Source organism: Lepidochelys olivacea (genome assembly GCF_965140295.1).
Source record: "Lepidochelys olivacea isolate rLepOli2 genome assembly, chromosome: 4".
Taxonomy (NCBI): Eukaryota; Metazoa; Chordata; order Testudines; family Cheloniidae; genus Lepidochelys; species Lepidochelys olivacea.
This window is the reverse complement of record NC_140414.1, coordinates 98,955,862-98,974,972: the sequence shown is the minus strand read 5'-3', so window position 1 is coordinate 98,974,972 and position 19,111 is coordinate 98,955,862. Positions and strand designations below refer to the sequence as shown.

The window sequence follows — 19,111 nt, the reverse complement described above, 5'->3', positions numbered from 1 at the left end:
CCTGACCAAAATGACCAATGAGGAGACAAGATACTTTCAAAAGCTGGGAGGAGGGAGAGAAACAAAGGGTCTGTGTCTGTCTGTAGTCGTCTTGGCCGGGGACAGAACAGGAATGGAGTCTTAGAACTTTTAGTAAGTAATCTAGCTAGGTACGTGTTAGATTATGATTTCTTTAAATGGCTGAGAAAAGAATTGTGCTGAATAGAATAACTATTTCTGTCTGTGTATCTTTTTTGTAACTTAAGGTTTTGCCTAGAGGGGTTCTCTATGTTTTTGAATCTAATTACCCTGTAAGATATCTACCATCCTGATTTTACAGGGGGGATTTCTTTATTTCTATTTACTTCTATTTTTTATTAAAAGTCTTCTTGTAAAACACTGAATGCTTTTTCATTGGTTTCAGATCCAAGGGTTTGGGTCTGTGGTCACCTATGCAAATTGGTGAGGCTTTTTACCAAACCTTGTCCAGGAAGTGGGGTGCAAGGTTTTGGGAAGTATTTTGGGGGGAAGGACGCGTCCAAACAGCTCTTCCCCAGTAACCAGTATTAGTTTGGTGGTGGTAGCGGCCAGTCCAAGGATAACAGGTGTAATATTTTGTACCTTGGGGAAGTTTTGACCTAAGCTGGTAAAGATAAGCTTAGGAGGTTTTTCATGCAGGTCCCCACATCTGTACCCTAGAGTTCAGAGTGGGGGAGGAACCGTGACAGAGCTGCTTTTTAGGTCTGCAAAAAGTAACCAGAGTGTCTCAGCTAAGTACATGGTGGGACAGCATGTTAAACATAAAGGGTTAAACACATTGCAAGAAACCACTTAAAATGAAGTGGGCAAGTAACACCTCTGCATTCATAGGACCAAACAAGGGTTAGTGGGTTACAATTATTGTAATGAGCTATGAAATCATGGTGTCTTTGTTGAGACTATGATTTTTAGTGTCCAGCAAAGTTATGAATTTAAGTTCCCCAACTTGTCTTTTGAAGGAGTTGTGCAGGTTTCCTTTGAGGACGAGGAGTAATGGGTCAGAGATGAAGTGATCGCTTTGTGAAAAGTGTTTGCCCATGGGTGATATGTTGTTTTTGTCTTTTATCATTTTTCTATGAGTTCATTTGAGAGTGTAGTAATTGTCAGATTTCACCCACACACTTGTTTTTGGGGCTTTTGATACACTGGATGAGGTCCACCACAGGTTGTGATAGGCATGTATAGGACCCAGGGATCTTGAAAGGTGTGTTGTGGGAGGTATTGATCATCGTAGCTGTGGAAATATGTCTTCAGGTTTTACACCTATTGTACATCTACTGGCAGAGTGTGGTGCCACTTTGAGTTGGTGTGTCCTGGTCTGTGGGGAGCTTGCTTCTGGCAATGAGGTTGGTGAGGTTAGGGGCTTGTTTAAAGGCCATATTACATTTATAGTATAACCTCAGTTATGAACACTAGAGTTACAAACTGACCAGTCAACCACACATCTCCTTTGGAACCAGAAATACATAATCAGGCAGCAGCAGAGACCCCCCGCCCCCCATAAAAAAGCAAGTACAGTACTGTGTTAAACATAAACTACTAAAAAATAAAGGGAAAGCAGCATTTTTCTTCTGCATAATAAAGTTTCAAAGCTGTATTGAGTCAATGTTCAGTTGTAAACTTTGGAATGAACAACCATAATGTTTTGTTCAGAGTTAGGAACATTTCAGAATTATGAACCACCTCCATTCCCAAGGTGTTCGTAACTCTGAGGTTTTACTGTATACCTATGCAGACTTCAGATAACCAATAAAAATGTTACCAAATGTTTCCTTATTTACATAGTGAATGAGAAGGAAATTATAAAAAATTATAATATGGAGTACAACTTTGCATGGCTATCAACATATTATAGTATGTAGATTAAATGCACTTGTTTTTACAACAATGTTACATAAAGGATAATATAAATAACCCATTAGCAAACATTTTATATTACTGATATTTATTATTTATTTTGCTTTAGGGCCTAACAAATATACCAGCTATTTTCAAAATACAGAGGAAATACAAATACACAGTCCTTGTCCTGAAGGGCCTACAATTGTTAAAGACAAAATGATTGATAGTTTTTTATTGTAACATTTTCACTGAGATTAAATATCAAAACACTAAATTTATGTACGCACTTCATAAATATAACTGCAAGCCCAGGACCGAGTAGCATTTTGTAGCATGAAAACAATGATATTTATGCTCCTTTCTTATGCCTGATTCTTCATCTTATTTTTTTCTTGACGTTTACTGTGTATGTATATTGCCTAATATGAAATAAGTGATGTTTCATGACTAAGTAGTAGCTTATAATAAAGGGCCACATCCTCAAGGATCAGAGTTGAGGGCACTCGGTAGCTTACAAGATTTATCCTTAACTGCTAGTGGCAGTCCCCAGTGTTTTATTCTAGTGTTGACACATTTCAGATTTATTTATCTAATTCTTCTAAATCTGAGAATTCAAACTGCATAGTTGATTTCAGTATTTTCTCAACCTCTGTCAGTCGTTTTTTCAGTTTCTGCTGTGTGGCATCATACTCAGCCAAAAGCCTGGCAAGCTTGGTTTGTAAGTTGTCCACTGCTCCTTCCATTTGAATGACCTTTTCTTCAATGTTTTTAGGGTCGCTTCCTGTATTTGCAACATCTATATCCAGTAACCCATCCTTCAGCAAGATTTCCTTACCTTTCTCTTCCAGCAGGGCCTTTGCATCTGGGTATTCTATTAAAGCCTCCACGAGGTCATCTTTAGATAGACAAAATAAGTCTGAGTATCCAATGCTTCTAATGTTGGCTGTTCTTCGATTGCCAGCTTTGCTGCCTTTAATATTAAGTATGCTAATCTCCCCAAAGTAGCTGCCATCACTTAAGACCACAAATTGTGTAATTCCATCATCAGCTACTACAGCAAGTTTACCTTCTTTGATAATGTACATCTCTCGTCCAATGTCCCCCTTTCGGCAGATGTAATCTCCTGGACTGAAGACTTGAGGCTGCAGTTTCAAGACTAATTCAACTAACAAGCCAGCTTCACAATCTGCAAAAATTCGAACTTTCTTTAATGTGTCCAGATGAACACTGATTGCAATCTCTGCTCTTAATTTATCTGGTAGATATTTTAAAACTTCCCTTTCATCCACTGCCTTTTTATTTGTCCACAAGTAGTCGAACCACTTAATAACTCTTTTTTCTATTTCTTTATTCACATTTCGAAAGTGCATATACTGCTTGATAGCATCAATCCTTCCTTGAAACTCTGCTCTGGCTGCATTCATATTGGAGATCATAGAACCAATGTTACCAACAATAGTAGCAAAAATCAACACCCCAACCAAGAAGTCAACAACCACAAAGAAGTACTCAGAATCCTTTATAGGAGGAGGTGTTTCCCCAATAGTGGTCAAGGTCAGCGTCGACCAGTAGAGGCTATATACATATTTTCTCGCCAGACGGGCAAATTCAGGATCAGAGGTGTTTGGATAGACCCATGTGTCTGCCCCAAATCCAATGGCTTTGGAGATAGAATAGTACACACATGCATTCCAGTGAATAATAATCACTATGTACATGACAAGAGTAGAGATCCTGAAGATATTTGGATAGTTTGTCCTTGTTTCTGTTCGCTGGAAGAACTCAAACATACGAGATACTTTAAGTATTCTGTTTATTCTTAATTCTGGATAGGTCAGACCTAATTTAAAGTACAGTAGATCAGTTGGTATGACTGACAGTAGATCTAGTTTAAATTGTAAAGTGCCTGTATATTTCTGTTTAAGTTTAAGTTCTTCTTTCACCAACAAACCTTGCTCCAAATAACCTAAAATAAAATATAAAATCTTTAAAATTCTTTGACTTTGACTTTTTTGTTGCTTTATCATCTATTGCATTCTGTTATATGTGAATTTCAAATTAATCTTTAAAATGATTTTGGCTATAGAGTTTCTGGCTGTACATAATTTTCCAACTTTTTTATTAAGATGCATAGTTTTAACAGCTATATATTTTAACTGGATTTGAACTTTAAGGCCCTATGTTGAATTTTTGTAGCTAAGCAATTGGGGCCAAATCTTGGACCTAGCTGACTTGATTAAGCAGAGCCATCTGTACTGCCTGGCCTGGCTGGGCTCTGTGGAGTCTTATGGAAATCCTGAAGGGAGGAACCATCCCCCATGGTGGAAGTGTCACACTTACAGCCTCCCAAGTTCACCCTCTTCCTGCTACAGTTTGTGCTGCCCTAGCACCTAGTAACCTCCATGGCCCTTGTGTGGGAGAGAGAGAGTTAGAGTGAGGGCAGTGCTCATGCACTCATTCCATTCCTTGTTCACCCATCCCACCCACAAACAACTCTCCTTCTCGGGTAAGATTTGTAAAAATGGATACATGAATAAAATGAAGCTAACTGGAGCTGCTGTGTGGTCATCACTCTCGAAAATCAGGCTACTGATTTAGGTGCTTAAATATGGAATTAGGAACCTAATTTTATTAACACATTTTTGAAAATCTTGATCCTAACTCATGCAGACAGCAAGTGGATTCTCTGCCTTGTCCTGTACCAGATGGGTCTCAAGTTCAGCCAGCAAAGGTTGCAGGTGGCTTAAATGGTGGCAAGAGATTTATATATTCCTTACTACTTCATAAAGGTGGTGCAGGGTTTTATCCACATGATATATCCTGGTTTGCAGTTCATAAAGTAGGTTCATTACACCTGGGGTAAGGAGGTATAATTTTATTTTTCCTCCACCAATATGACCCCTTGCACACCAGGGATTCACCACAAAAGAAGGCAAATGGTTCCTCTTCCCTTGGGGTTTTCTTCTATTCTTTTAGAAAATGTTTACAACTTGGATTATAAAGATATTTTAAAATCTTTAACAAAGGGAAAAAAAGATAAAACTTCTAGCTTTAGTTTGATTAGGCAGCATATCTAGTTTGAGTATAGTTTCAGTGATTGGGGCTTTCTAGGAGTTTTGTCAGTGGAGAATACAAATCAGCACATCCCTACCATATGTATAATGTTGTTCTCTATTTAGCAATTTCACCTACCATGTCACATTTCCTACCAAAGCCCTGTTTTGAGCATAAGCAGCTGGACACTGCCCTCCTTTTTCAGGTAAATTCCAGTTGAATTTCAATGGTGGTTGTGCCTAAAAAGGGATTGCTGGATTGGTCCCTCCTTTATGGAATATTTAAATTAGGACACTAAAGTAGAATACAGATAAATTTATGTCTGATTTATAAAACATGATGAAGTACATCACAGGATAGAAACAAGTGTGTGTGTGGGTGAAATATTTGAAGTGTAACTCTAAAACTGCAGAAATTATGTTTGCAATGGAAGGACTTCAGTTCCTTTCTGCTAGAAATCAGGATGACCTTGTATGTCAAGATATATTTCAGTGTGAAGTCCTTCCGGCCTCCTTTATTGAGGGAACATTGTCAGCAAGATACTTCTTTACTTCGTCATTTCATAGACATAAAGTGTAACTGGAAAGTCAATTTAACTAGGAGAGAGCCAATTCTTCTTTAATTGTTGTATTTGGCCCCTAAATCATATACTGATGGGCACCTTAAAGTGCATAACACAGATAAATGTAGATAACTAAACAGTGAGTACATCTACCTGTTCTTGTCCGCACAAACATATCAGCAATATAGATTAGATCTGATATATAATCAAAAATGAACCACATTCCTAAATGGTCGTTCTGAAGTTCGTCAAAACAGGCTCTGGATAGGAAAAGAAAAAAAGCACACAATTTAAATAGTCCCATGAGACCAGTAATTAATACAGTAAATTTGCCATATATTCAGAGGCCCTACCATTTTTTTTAATGTGTCTTTAAAGGATCTCTGTTATGCTTGATCAAACTTTGGAAAATGTAATATTTTTATCAAAACTTTTATAACATAAAAACAAGTATTTTAAAGCTTTGTGGAAAAACCTGTTTTCAGATCTCCTTTCAGAAAATGTTTACAACTCAGATTATAAGGATCTTTTAAAGTATTTAACTGAGAAAAATTAATTTGAGTAACTGTAGATGGAGCTGATAGTTATGCCAATGGTTAAGATTGCCTAACACTTTCCTTTATAAGATCCTGTTTTATGTTGCTTTTAACTTTTCCAAACCTCCATTAACGTGTACGCATTTCATTATCAGGGAGCATAAGACTGATAAAATATTGAAGCTTCAGACAGAAAAATATAATGAAATTAAGTTAATGAAAGTCCTTTATTGAACTGGACAAAAGACATGATGGAAAGAACTTTAGAGATTGTAAATAAATGTGTGTGATCTCTGCTATTGAACCTAAAAGACTGTAGACTGTATTCAATACCAGACTGAAAGGATAAACGCAGTAAAAGTACTAGGTCAATAGATTATTTGTATCCATTCTATCTGATAAAAACAAGGCTTTCCTTGTGGCAACCAGATGTGAGGATTTCATTACTTTAATGGGGAAAGAGAGAGGATAGGGAAAATACACACTGTTATACATCACCTTGCAATGATCATGGTCCAGTTGTACATGACGGGTAATGTGATGCAAAACAGCCAGTAGTAATACAAGTTTCCTGATGGATCAATAACAAAAAGATCTTTCTTCTCCCTGAGCAGTAAGCAGAAAGGAAAGGGAATATTAGTGAGAAACTTATAAAAATGGAAATGGGTTTTAGGAACCACAAAAGATGTTCTATGGTTACTAACATATGCTGGTCATTTAGTTTAGTAGGCAGTTCATTTGTGCAAGAACACCCTTACATGAAAATTAGCCTCCTTTCTTAAATGCCTGGATAAAGAACTAGTTGGTGAAGATGATTTGGATTCTAGAACCTAGGACACAAGGGAAATTAAATTGGCAGGCCTCAACACAAAGTAATACTGACACATGTAGTTTCACCCTTTTTCAAAATAACCTGTTTCCCACTAAGTTTAATTTTCTTCTTTGTAGGATAAATGACTCAAAGCATCTATGCCTCATTTTTTCAGAAGGAAAATGGTTATGTGGCCATTAGTATTTGAATGTGTTGAACAGATCATGCCTTCAGTATTAGGGGAGTGACTGGTTGTGAAAGATGAAACACTGCAAAGGATTACAAAAGAAACTGTCTACACTACCTACCGGATTGGTGGGTAGTGATTGATCCCCGATCGCTCTGCCATCGACTCCTGTACTCCACCATGGCAAGAGGCAGAAGTGAAGATGACGGGGGAGAGGCGACAGTCGACCCCTGCGCCATGAGGACATGAGGTAAGTCGACCTAAGGTACGTCGACTTCAGCTATGCTATTCTCGTAGCTGAAGTTGCATATCTTAGGTCGATCCCACTCCCTAATGTAGACCTTAGGGCACTTCATTGCTTTACATTCCTCCTGGCCCCCCAAATTCTATTTATTTACAAAGTAAAATGCCTAAACATACTAAGAGAAAAAAAAGACTCTTTACATTGTAGGTGCTGTTAACTCGCCTTTGGATCAATATGAGTGGATGAGGCTGCTTTACTGTGGCCCAAGTACATCCTTGCAGTGAGTTTTCACAAGGATGGTGATGAAGTTTTATATGAAGCTCTGCATAGTTCCATCTTATCACCGCTCTTTTTCAATATTTGTGTGGCATTACTGAGAGGGTTAACAAGGAGACAAGGACTGCATCATTTCCAGTATGGTGATGACATGCAGCTTTGTCACCATTTCATGTGACCAATTAAAATGCTCAATGAGTTTAATATGTGTGTGAAATTGGGGCATGGATGACAGCTAGATAGTTGACATTCATCCCAGTCAAGACTGAGGTGGTGATACTTTTGGGAAGAAGCAACAAGAATATGTGGCAAGAATACCTCTCCTTTTAATGGAGGGCACCTCTTCTACCTGTTGGTTAGGTTTCCAATCGTCTGGCTGGATTTCCAACTGCTACTAGAAAATCAGGTAGCAGCAAGAGTCAAATCACATTTTTATCATTTCTGTATAGTCAGGAGAACGTGCATGTTCCTTTTGGAAGAAGTCATTGTGACGGTCATTCCTGTCTTTATCATCTCAAGACTGAATTACTGCACTGCACTCAATATCAGCTGAAGCTTGTAGAGAATACAGCAGCCTGTTTGATCAGTGGAGGATCTCACTGGGATTGTAATCATTCGACAAGTGCTCCAATCTCTGCACTGGCTGCCTGTAGAGCTTCAGGTGAAGTTTAAGGAATCGGTGTTGACCAGTGAACATTTATGTCTCAGGCGCTACCTACATGAGAGACCACTTCTCTCCTCATGCTAAAATACCATAGCAGAGAACAGCAGAAGTGCCAGAACTGAAGCCTGGTGTTATATATTGGGCTGCTGATGGGTCATTCTCTCTGAGGGACCCACAGCTTAGGAATTCACTCCCCACGTTGCTTCAGGAAAGCCTGAATCTGATGAGCTTCAGAGCATACTGTAAAGCTCCTCTCTACTCCCCAGGTATTTGAAAAGAAGGTAATTGCTGGACCAGAGGGGAAGGGGGTTTGAGTTCTTAAGTTGCGTGGTTTGCTGGTGCTCGGTCATACTGAATTGTACTGCTTCACTTCAGTTCTCTTGAGATAGTTTGATGCCTTTTAGGTGTATAGCTAGGTGCCCTTTTCAGCATTTATATAAATCTAATTAATAGATAAATGTAAAACAATAAAGAGTCAGTGGCATTAGTAGCCACTTCCATAATAAGTGTAATTGGACACTGCACCAGTTGCAGTTCCTGGAGGCATTTTGCCCGTGGAAAACACAAACAGATAAAAATACTGTTTGAGGGCATTGCCACAGTGCACCATAGAGCAGCATTTAGTGCATCCTTTAATGGTGCAGTTTGTACTTCTCCCACCACTCACCCTGGTTGTCCAGCTACTGGTGGAAAAGGAGCAAGGGTATAGCCATACTCCATCATGCCTCCTTTGGAGCTCTCTTACTTTCCCTCAGGAGCACAAGCATCACAGTTTTGGCTGCCCCCTGCACAAATGAGCAAGTGGAGGTGCTCTCTTCCCCCTTTACACACTCACACAACAGCAGCCAGAAACTGGCCCAATTATTCTTTACACGACATGCAGAGAAATTTCAGTACATTCATTATATACAATACAATAGTAAAAACACATGCAAAGGTAAATGATAACACTAAGTGGTAAAACATACACAAACACAAACAAAGACAGTTTTGCAAAGCTATCAGAATGGTGTATACGTTTGTATTTTCTGTAATACTCGGTCTACCACCTCAACCTTTATTTCTGCCTTTCGTGAACAGCACATGCCCTTCAATACCTGTACTCCAGTCATGACCACTATTCCACCATATTTCTGTTATCCCTATAATATCTGGTGTCACTTCCTGCACCAGTTGTTCTAGTTTTTCCATTTTGTTACCCAGGCTCCTTGCATTGGTTCACAGACATCTTAGTTGTTTCTGCTTAGCTTCACCCAGATTCCTCAACTGAGTAGGTACAGTCATTCTACTACCGGTATCACCTGCCTGACAATTAGCATCATTGGTATTGGCACTGTCTTTCCTCTTAATATCCTACCCACTGGTGTTCCTTTCTCCATTCCTGTAGTCTCTCTTTCTTGATTTTCCTCTTGGTCAATATTAGCCTTTGAACGCTGTTTCAAAACTTCTGATGGTTTGTCCAATTTCAAGTCTAAACTCATTGTTGGCCAGTTTATATCCATTTGTTCTTTTGCCAGCACAGGCCCTTAACTGAAATAGCTCCTCTCCCTTCCTGGCCTTTATCCATCTGATGTATTTATAAAAAGCAACCATATCTCCCCTCAGCCTTTGTTTTGTTAGGCTAAACAAGCCAAGCCCCTTAAGTCTTCTCTCATAAGGGAGGTTCTCCATCCCTCTGATCTTCCAAGTAGCCCTTCTCTGCACCTGTTCCAATTTGAATTCATCTTTCTTAAACATGGGAGACCAAAATTGTACACAGTATTCCAGATGATGTCTCATCAGTCCCATGTATAATGGTAATAACACTTTCCTATCTTTCCTGGAAATATCTTGACTGATGCATCCTCAGATAGCATTAGCATTTTTCACAGCCACATCAAATTCGTTGCTAATAGTCATCCTCTGATCAACTAGTACTCCCAGGTCTTCCAACTGATAGCAAAAATTCTTCTTGTTCTTCCCTAAGTGCATGACCTTACACTTTGCACTATTAAACTTCATCCCATTTCTAATATTCCAGTTTTCAAGGTCATCTAAATCTTCTTATATGATGTTCCAGTCCTCCTCCTATATTGGCAGTACCCTCCTACTTTGTCTCATCTGCAATTTTTATTAGCACATTCCCACTTTTCGTGCCAGGGCTATTAATGAAAATGTTAAATAAGACTGGACCCAAGACTGATCCTTGAGGAACTCCACTGGAAACCTCCTTCCCACGTGACATTTCATCTTTTAGCATAACCTGTTGCAATCTTCCCTTTAACTAGTTCCTTACAACCCTTTTGATTCTTATATTAATCCCCATCTTCTCCAATTTAACTAATTTCTCCTGTGGAGCTGTATCAAATGCTTAACTGAAATCCTGGTATATTAGATCTACTGCATGTGTCTCCGTGTACGAATATCTATTCACTGTTGAGTTTAGTAATAGTGAAGTTATCAAGATTCTGAAAATACAGTACTGGGATATTTAGACTTTTAAACTAAAACAGGTTACCAAAATCTATATACCATATATTCAAATTTCATTTGATTTGAAATTACACCCTGCTGTTAAGTGGAACAGTAACACTCTGTCTTGCAGAAGGAGTGGTAATAGCTATGAAAATGGCCTGACTTAAGTGGATGGAAGAATTTAAATACATAAAGGGCTTGGTCTATACATAAGAGATTCTACACATAGGGTTCTGCTGATTAATTTCATGTATGGACATTCTTATTCTGGAATAAGAGTGCCTTGTCTCTGTTTAGCTCAACCCCTAAAAAGAAACAAGACACACTTAGACTCTCCAGTTCTAGAATAAGGTTATGTCTACACTAGCACTTCTGTCAGTCAGGGACATGGGCAGCAGGTGAACATGGGCTAGCAGGGACATGGGCTAGCAACCTGTCCTACATCTTTTGGCCAAGGCCACACCCCTTCTCACTTCTCACAGGTGGGCTGAGAGCGTGGAGCTCCTCCCTCATGGCCAGGGACCGCAACGGCAGAGCTCCAAGCCCCTCCCACATCTCATTCCTTCTCCTGCCACCCTGTCCCTGTTCCACTCTCAGTCCCTCCCCCAATCCACTCCCACTCTGTCTCTTCCCCCCAAGGCCCTGCCCCCAGCTTACTCCTTTCCAAACACACCCCGCTGCAGCCCCAAGACTGGAAAAGCTCTGTGGCCCTAGCAGGGAGTCAGATCTCCTCCAGTCCTGGGGCTGTGGTGGGAGGAGATTTTTCTGGGGGCCTCAAATTGGCTGGGGCCCCTGGGAATGGGTTCTATAGGCCCGTGCAGTAATCTGTCACTGCTCCCCACTTCCCCCCCGGGCGGCGCAAGGTTTGGGGAGATATTGCCTACCCCAGCCTCCATTATGTTCTGCCTATGGTCAGGTGTGTGAAAAAAACACCCCCTAAGCGACATAAATGTCACCAACAGAAGCACCAATGTGGACAGCGCTGTCAGTGGGAGACACTCTCCCACCAACATAGCTACCGCCACTTGTTGGGGGTAGTTTAATTATGCTGATAGGAGAGCTCTCTCCCCTCGACATAGAGAAGGCTACACAGGAGATCTTAGAGTGGAAAAAAAACAGCCCTGACCAACAAAAGTTTTACTAAGGAAAAGTGCCAGTGTGGACAGCGCTATGTTGGCAGAAGATTCTCTCCCAGTGACAAAGCTACCGCCCTCCATTGGGGGTATTCTATTTTGTTGGCAGGAGAGCTCTCTCCCGTCGACAAGGAGCGACTATAACGGCGCGGCTGTACCAGCACAACTGTGCCGCTATAAGGTGCGCAGTGTAGACATAGCCTGTGCCTTGTTCCTGTTTAGGATTTAAGCTTAACAGAGACAAGGCACTCTTATTCTGGAATAAGAGTGTCCACACATGGAATTAATCAGGAACAACTTCATGAACATACAAGACCTAACAGTGGTCAGCATATTCACTTATCTAGGGCTAACATACACAACATGCTTGCAGTATACCTGTCAAGGTTCCTTCCCCACTCTGAACTCTAGGTACAGATGTGGGGACCTGCATGAAAACCTCCTAAGCTTACTTTTACCAGCTTAGGTTAAAACTTCCCCAAGGTACAAACTATTTTACCTTTTGCCCTTGGACTTTTGCTGCCACCACCAAACGTCTAACCAGTATTATTAGGAAAGAGTCCGTTTGGAAACGTCCTTCCCCCCAAAATCCTCCCAAACGTTACCCCCCCTTTCCTGGGGAAGGTTTGATAAAAATCCTCACCAATTTGCATAGGTGACCACAGATCCAAACCCTGGGATCTTAAGAACAATGAAAAAGCATTCAGTTTCTTAAAAGAAGAATTTTAATAGAAGAAAAAATAAAAAGAATCACCTTTGTAAAATCAGGATGGTAAATACCTTACAGGGTAATTAGATTCAAAACATAGAGAATCCCTCTAGGCAAAACCTTAAGTTACAAAAAGACACAAAAACAGGAATATCCATTCCATTCAGCACAGCTTATTTTCTCAGCCATTTCAACAAAACAGAATCTAACGCATATCTAGCTAGATTACTTACTAAGTTCTAAGACTCCATTCCTGTTCTGTCCTCGGCAAAAGCATGACACAGACAGAGAGAGAGAGGCTTTGTTTTTCCCTCCCCCCAGCTTTTGAAAGTATCTTGTCTCCTCATGGGTCATTTTGATCAGGTGCCAGCGAGGTTACCTTTAGCTTCTTAACCCTTTACAGGTGAAAGGGTTTTTCCTCTGGCCAGGAGGGATTTTAAAGGGGTTTACCCTTCCCTTTATATTTATGACAATACCCATGACTGGATTCAGTTGTGCAGGCAAGGCAATTCTACTAGAAGAACATAACACTATTTTGAAACCAAATGAAGAACACTTACTCCTCTTTCTTGTCTTTCTTCTTATGCTTATCTTTATTTCTGTGTTTTTCCTTTTTTTCCTTGTTCTTTTGCATTTCTGTGTCCTTTTTCTTTTCCTTTTTACCATCAGACTTGCTGAAACAATGGATTAAAATGTTATGGTTTTACAGAAAAACTAGAATGATAGTTTCTTTACAAGCTATCTTCTAAAATGTAATATTATTGTCTTACCCCTTCTTTTCCTTTTTCTGTTTCTCCCTAAAAAAGAAACAATATCTCTGTGATTGGCTCTTGGGATGCATATAACTATTATTTCCACTATTTTTCCTGTTAAAATCAGCTGAGTTCTATAAGTCTAACATTATGCTTAAGATTTTGGCCTTTGAATAAAACCTTTGTTTATAGTTTTCAACTATTTCCATTTTTACACGATTAAACAGGACACTAAGAACTTTTGTGTTTGAAAAACATTTGCTGTGCATATAGTTCAGATGTACATGTAATTTCTTATTGGATTACTTGTATGATGCTGCAATAATTTGCAAGGAAAGAACTAGGTATATTGCTTTTTTTCTTACTATTCTCTACAATATATATAACTTTATAGTGAAACTGTAGAGTACTTACTCATCTTTATTACTGTTGTTGTTGATATTGTACTGTGCAATGGCACTAGGTAGGTAATGTTCCCTAAGAAACAGCAAAATAAAATAGTTATATCTGCTGCATGACACTAAATAGGCTAGTACTTGTAAACCAGTCTTTTAATGTAAGATTTACAGCTGCATAAGTTAGTTAAGATTGCTTAACTGGTTTGATAAGTTTAGAATGAAAATATTCACCAGTTAAGTACAGAGATGAAGAAAACCACTGAAATGTTGGTTATGTCTCTGTTTTCCTTTCTTGGAGTTTCAACACTTCTGAAAAGAAAAGGGGTGAAATCTTGGTGCCATTGAAGCCATGAGGAATTTTGCCATTGACTTCAGTGGAATCAGGATTTTACCGTTGATGTTTGCCCTGTTAAATGCCTGATCACATGGATTTTGGTTTTAAACTGCAGGTGTCTTCATAGCCTCCTAGGGTATTTCATGTTTAGACATTCAAACTGAACCATATTTTTATGACTGAGCATACTGAATGCTCAGGTAGGGAATCTGGTTGTGTTATCAAGGTGCCTGCGTTTTAAATCTAGGCCGTGAACATTAATGTTGCCCCTAATCAAAATAGATTTTACTGAAATTAGATAAAATAAAATTGTTTTGTGGCATAAAGTGAGATACAAAAACAAGCAGATAAAAATCCACATAAACAGGACCATACGGACACAGTCAAAGATTTGACATATACCCCATACAAGGAGCACAAAACTCACATGATTTCTTCTGATATCTCACCACAGAGATTCTGATTATTAAAATTATTGCTCCATCTTAGCTGTGGACCTTGAATTTTTTCCAAGAAAGAGTCTGAGGTTTGGCAGCCTTCATCAGAAACCCTCTTCTTCCAGTATTTTAAAGTAACCAAAAAGTTGGATATACTAAAAATAGATAGAAATATTAGTTAATATTTTTAAAAAGCTTAATTTCTTTGTTGAGGAAAAAAAAACCTTTGTAGGAAACCCAAATGTCACAATGCATTTGCACATATGTAACTTTCACTGTAGATTTCATTCACCATGCAGAGTGAGGATGGATGGCTTTGTACAAATCAGACAGATCCAGAAGAGGAAGAGCTGCCAGACTGTGGAAGTGGGGAGTCACAATACCTCCATCCTTCCTTGCGCCTATGGGACAGGGAAAAAATCACTGAATTCAGGGGGACAGCAAGAGATGAGCTAATAATATTGCCCCACACATACACAGAAGAGAAAGTCACCAGCTGCAGGGGTGGGACCTGAAGAACCCACACAAACTCCTTCACTTAGTAAAAATTCCTTTTAAGTAAAAGAGAATTTCATAACTTCCTCCCAGAAGCCAGGTTGATGGATGACACAGCTCCCAGTAGGTGGAGTCCTCTCCCACCTGCCTCATTTACCAGTAGGAGGGGAAAGAGAGCCACAACACCTCATTCCATCAGCAGGAGAGATTGTAGAGCCTTTTGCCTTACCAGCACCTAGGGGAGCAGAGTGTAGATCAGTGTATTCTGTGGGTGGCACACTGGACTTACATCCTAAAACAAGGCCCCCATTAGAGAACTTCAAAGAACGAACACGTCGGGAATGGAGGTTGTTTGTAACTCTCAACAAAATGTTACAGTTGTTCTTTCAAAAGTTTACAACTGAACATTGACTTAATACAGCTTTGAAACCTTACTATGCAGAAGAAAAATACTGTTTTTCCTTTATTTTTTTAAGTAGGTTATGTTTAAGATAGTATTATACTGTATTTGCTTTTTTTTGGGCGGGGGGGGGGGGGGGGCGGGAGGTGTCTCTGCTGCTGCATTCTTGTGTACTTCTGGTTCCAAATGAGGTATGGTTGACTGGTCAGTTCGTAACTCTGGTGTTCATAACGCTGAGATTCTACTGTATCTCCAATGTGTTAGCCCTGAATTCTGAGGCAAGGTGTAAATTTTGTGACTGTATGAAATACATGGTTAAACATTCTAATTGTTATTGAACTAAGTATAATGGTGTTGATGCTGTTATTTTAATTTTTAATTCAGTGAACACTTTTACATGCCATAGTAGTCAGAATTTCCCATGCCATAATAGTATAATTTTATTCTTCTATGCACCAAAGATACCAAGGACCCTGGCACATAATATAGATCAAGTGTTGAATAACATAGGACCCTTGCACTCAATATTACTAGCTTGAAGACTATCAGAGCAACGTTTCTCTCCAGTAATTTTTCCATGTTGTGTTAAATGTTATGGCAACTAAAACAGAAAAGTTGAAAATAAATCTGTCAGTAGTATATCAGCTTAAGTTTAATTTTCTCCTTATATGAACAAATATTTTAAATTGATACTGTCTAGTTTAGATATCACAGTGACAGGATAGGCTTAGAGAAAACTAAATAGAGAGATCTGAGTATAGTTTCATTATTTCAGTTTTTAAATACTTTTCTTACAGGCTGAATACAAATCAATTAAAAAAACTCTGATTTCTAAAAAATGTATATTAATACATTTTAATTTTTCAAATTAAACCTACTTAAAATTAAATTTGAAATTATCTCATCCTCTATTATGGCCTAAATTTACTAAAATCTGTTAAAGTTGCTAAAATTATATTTTAAAAAAATCAAGCAGTACATGTTTGCTGCCAAAATTTTAAAGAAAGTCAAACCACTGAACTGATGAAAGTCATTGGTTAAGCACCTGAAACCAAAGTTTGTTGAAGTGCTAAACCAGTTTTTGACTGCAATAGCCTCTTCTGCAAGTGCAAGGAGAATATTTTCTTCATTTCAGTTTATTCCACTAGTTCAGTTTAATGACTAGTTGAATCAAAATTGAGAAATAGATTAGGAGTTGAAAGAGCAGGAAAGCTTCTTTTTCTCTTCCAATCTATGATGTGTGAGAGGATGAGATATACTAGTTCTAAAATTGTGGAGGATGTGATGACCAGAAACAATTAATTCAGTTCACGAACAGCAGATAATACTTCCTTTGTTTAATAAATCAGTTAGTTTTAAATGCAAAAATATGTTTTGATAAACTTTTATTATGTATCCAACATATTTAAGGTAAAAAGAAAAGGAGTACTTGTGGCACCTTAGAGACTAACACATTTATTAGAGCATAAGCTTTCATCATGAAAACCATATTTAAGGTAGTTTCAGTTAGCTATCAAACCATTTTAAAATGCTGGTTTGTAAATTTTAATTGAATTATCATTTCCATCCAAATTCAGCTTGATACAAATCACAAGTAAAAAAAAGTTAATCATCTAATAAATAAGAAACGTTATTCATTATTTCTAACATAGTAAAAAATGTAAAAATTAAGAAGCTATATGTATATATGTATGTTATGCTATATAATTGCTTACATTAATTTGTTTAGATATAATGTATCCTCCTGGTTAGCAAAAAGAAGTATCAAATTTAGTGTAAAACCTATATTTAGTTGCAAATCAACATGTTTTAATAGTTACCAACCTTTCTTTAAGAAAATAACTAAAAAGTTTAAATTCAAAACAACATGACAACTGATTTAAATTAAGGTTTTCTTCTTGCTAATTAAAATCTGTGATTTAACTCACTTTGATTTAAGTCACTCCACACTGTTTTATTATATTGCATTGATTGTAATTCTCACTTAAAAGCCTGAAAATAAGATTACTTGTCCTATGAATTTTGCCCTTTTACAGTTGGAATACGTATTTTTCTTGTGTATTTTCAGTGGGAAAAAATTGTGGGTTTTGTTCCTTATTTGTGTATCAGCATCACTGATGATAATAACAGTGATGTCAGCTCACCACAGCAATCAGATAGATTGCTTGTTTTTTTAATTGCCTTTGGTTAACTAGTGCTCCCTTTGTTGACTGGCTGATTCTGCAGTAAACAAAATATTTAAAAATCACAAGCCAAAATCCTCCCTGGAGCAACTGTCCTTATTAGAGAGAAGAAGAATGGTCTTGTGATTAAGGTACTGCATTATTATTATTTATTTTACTGTTCGTATTGCAGCAGCACCTAGGTGCCCCAATCATAGTGCAGGACCACAGTGTGCTAAGTACTGTACAGTCCCTGCCCCAAATCTTGGGACAAAAGAAATCAGAGTTCGATTTCCAGTGCGATCATGGACTGACTTTGTGACCTTGAGTGAGTCACTTAATCTCTCTGTGTCTCAGTTTCCCAACTTTCTCCCAAACTTTGTCTGTCTTGTCTTTAGATTGTATACTCTTTTGGGGGCAGAGATGTGGGATATGTTGACCAGAGAGTAGAAGAGCTATTAGAGATGGGACAAAGACCACAAGGAAGACCCCGAAAAAGGTGGTTTGAGATGCTGAAGGAAGATATGAAGAAGGTTGGTGTCAGCTTGGAAGACACACTTTACAAAAATATTTGGAAACACAGAACAAGAGCTGCCAACCCCAAATGATGGGAAAAGACAAAGGTGAAGAGACTCTTTGGGCAGGGACTGTTTCTTACTAATGATGTGTATGTATGGTGCCTAACGCGATGGGGCCCTGACCTGGGTTGGGGCTTCTAGGTGCTAATACAATAATTATTGGTATAATTAATTATCAGAAACAAATTTGGCACCATGCCATAAACTTCATATAACTAGTGATTATTGCTGAGAGTTTCTCAGTTGCTTTGATTTCAGGGCATTTCCTTCCAAAAATAATGTATATATGTCAAGTTTTAATCGTAAACTCAAGAATGTCCCCTTAAAATCGATGTTTTAAACGTGAGAAAGATTACCAAAATATCACCACTAAACTTGTGTAAATAAATGGATCCATGGAGAGGTAAACACATAAATATGTAGGTACCCTGTGCTAAACATGGATTCCTGGGATGTACCTCACCTCTGTAGCACTCCTTTCACTGCCTGTGAGTTGTTTGTGGAAGAATAACTGGGGCAGCTGTCCCCATGCTCCTGTGTTTGTAATATGGATGAACTATCATACACTTCAGCCAGAGACCTATAATTAAACAGTATGTACAATGAAGAAATTATCTACTGTACTACAGCAACAATTCATAAATAGAAAAGGAGTACTTGTGGCACCTTAGAGATTAACCAATTTATTTGAGCATAAGCTTTTGTGAGCTACAGCTGCTTAAATAAATCGGTTAGTCTCTAAGGTGCCACAAGTACTCCTTTTCTTTTTGCGAATACAGACTAACACGGCTGTTACTCTGAAACAATTCATAAATAGTGGTTCCCAGGCATGATTTACTTATGTGTTTTATCTCTAAACCTTAAAGTTGCATTAACATTATTTTTTGGTATGGACTTTTGTTATTTGTTAAGAATTGAGAGTGTGCTGTGCTGGGAACTCTACAAAACACAGAAGAACTTTCAGTACCTGTCCCTACATAGTCCCTGACCCTGCAGAAATGAACAAACCTAAGGCCCCAACCTTGGAAAGTCAGTGGGACTACCCACATGTGTAAAGTTAAGCGC

At 38.4% G+C, this 19,111-nt stretch overlaps 1 protein-coding gene across 3 annotated transcripts in view; it reads right to left on the bottom strand.

Annotated features, from left to right (window-relative positions):
• Positions 1-2,107: 2,107 nt before the first annotated feature.
• Positions 2,108-19,111, bottom strand: part of CNGA1 (cyclic nucleotide gated channel subunit alpha 1) — a 47,868-nt gene continuing 30,864 nt past the window's right edge. The window contains exons 2-9 of one of the 3 annotated variants that reach the window (XM_084625955.1): positions 14,704-14,812; positions 14,402-14,566; positions 13,657-13,719; positions 13,261-13,287; positions 13,051-13,164; positions 6,511-6,618; positions 5,630-5,736; positions 2,108-3,826 (exon numbers count right to left, since the gene is read on the bottom strand). In XM_084625955.1, coding sequence (XP_084482081.1) covers positions 2,442-3,826; positions 5,630-5,736; positions 6,511-6,618; positions 13,051-13,164; positions 13,261-13,287; positions 13,657-13,719; positions 14,402-14,566; positions 14,704-14,812 — 2,078 coding nt within the window. In that variant the 3' untranslated portion in view covers positions 2,108-2,441. Of the gene's footprint in view, positions 3,827-5,629; positions 5,737-6,510; positions 6,619-13,050; positions 13,165-13,260; positions 13,288-13,656; positions 13,720-14,401; positions 14,567-14,703; positions 14,813-18,509; positions 18,627-19,111 lie in introns of all 3 variants that reach the window. The other 2 variants (XM_084625957.1, XM_084625956.1) reach the window with 2 other exon arrangements.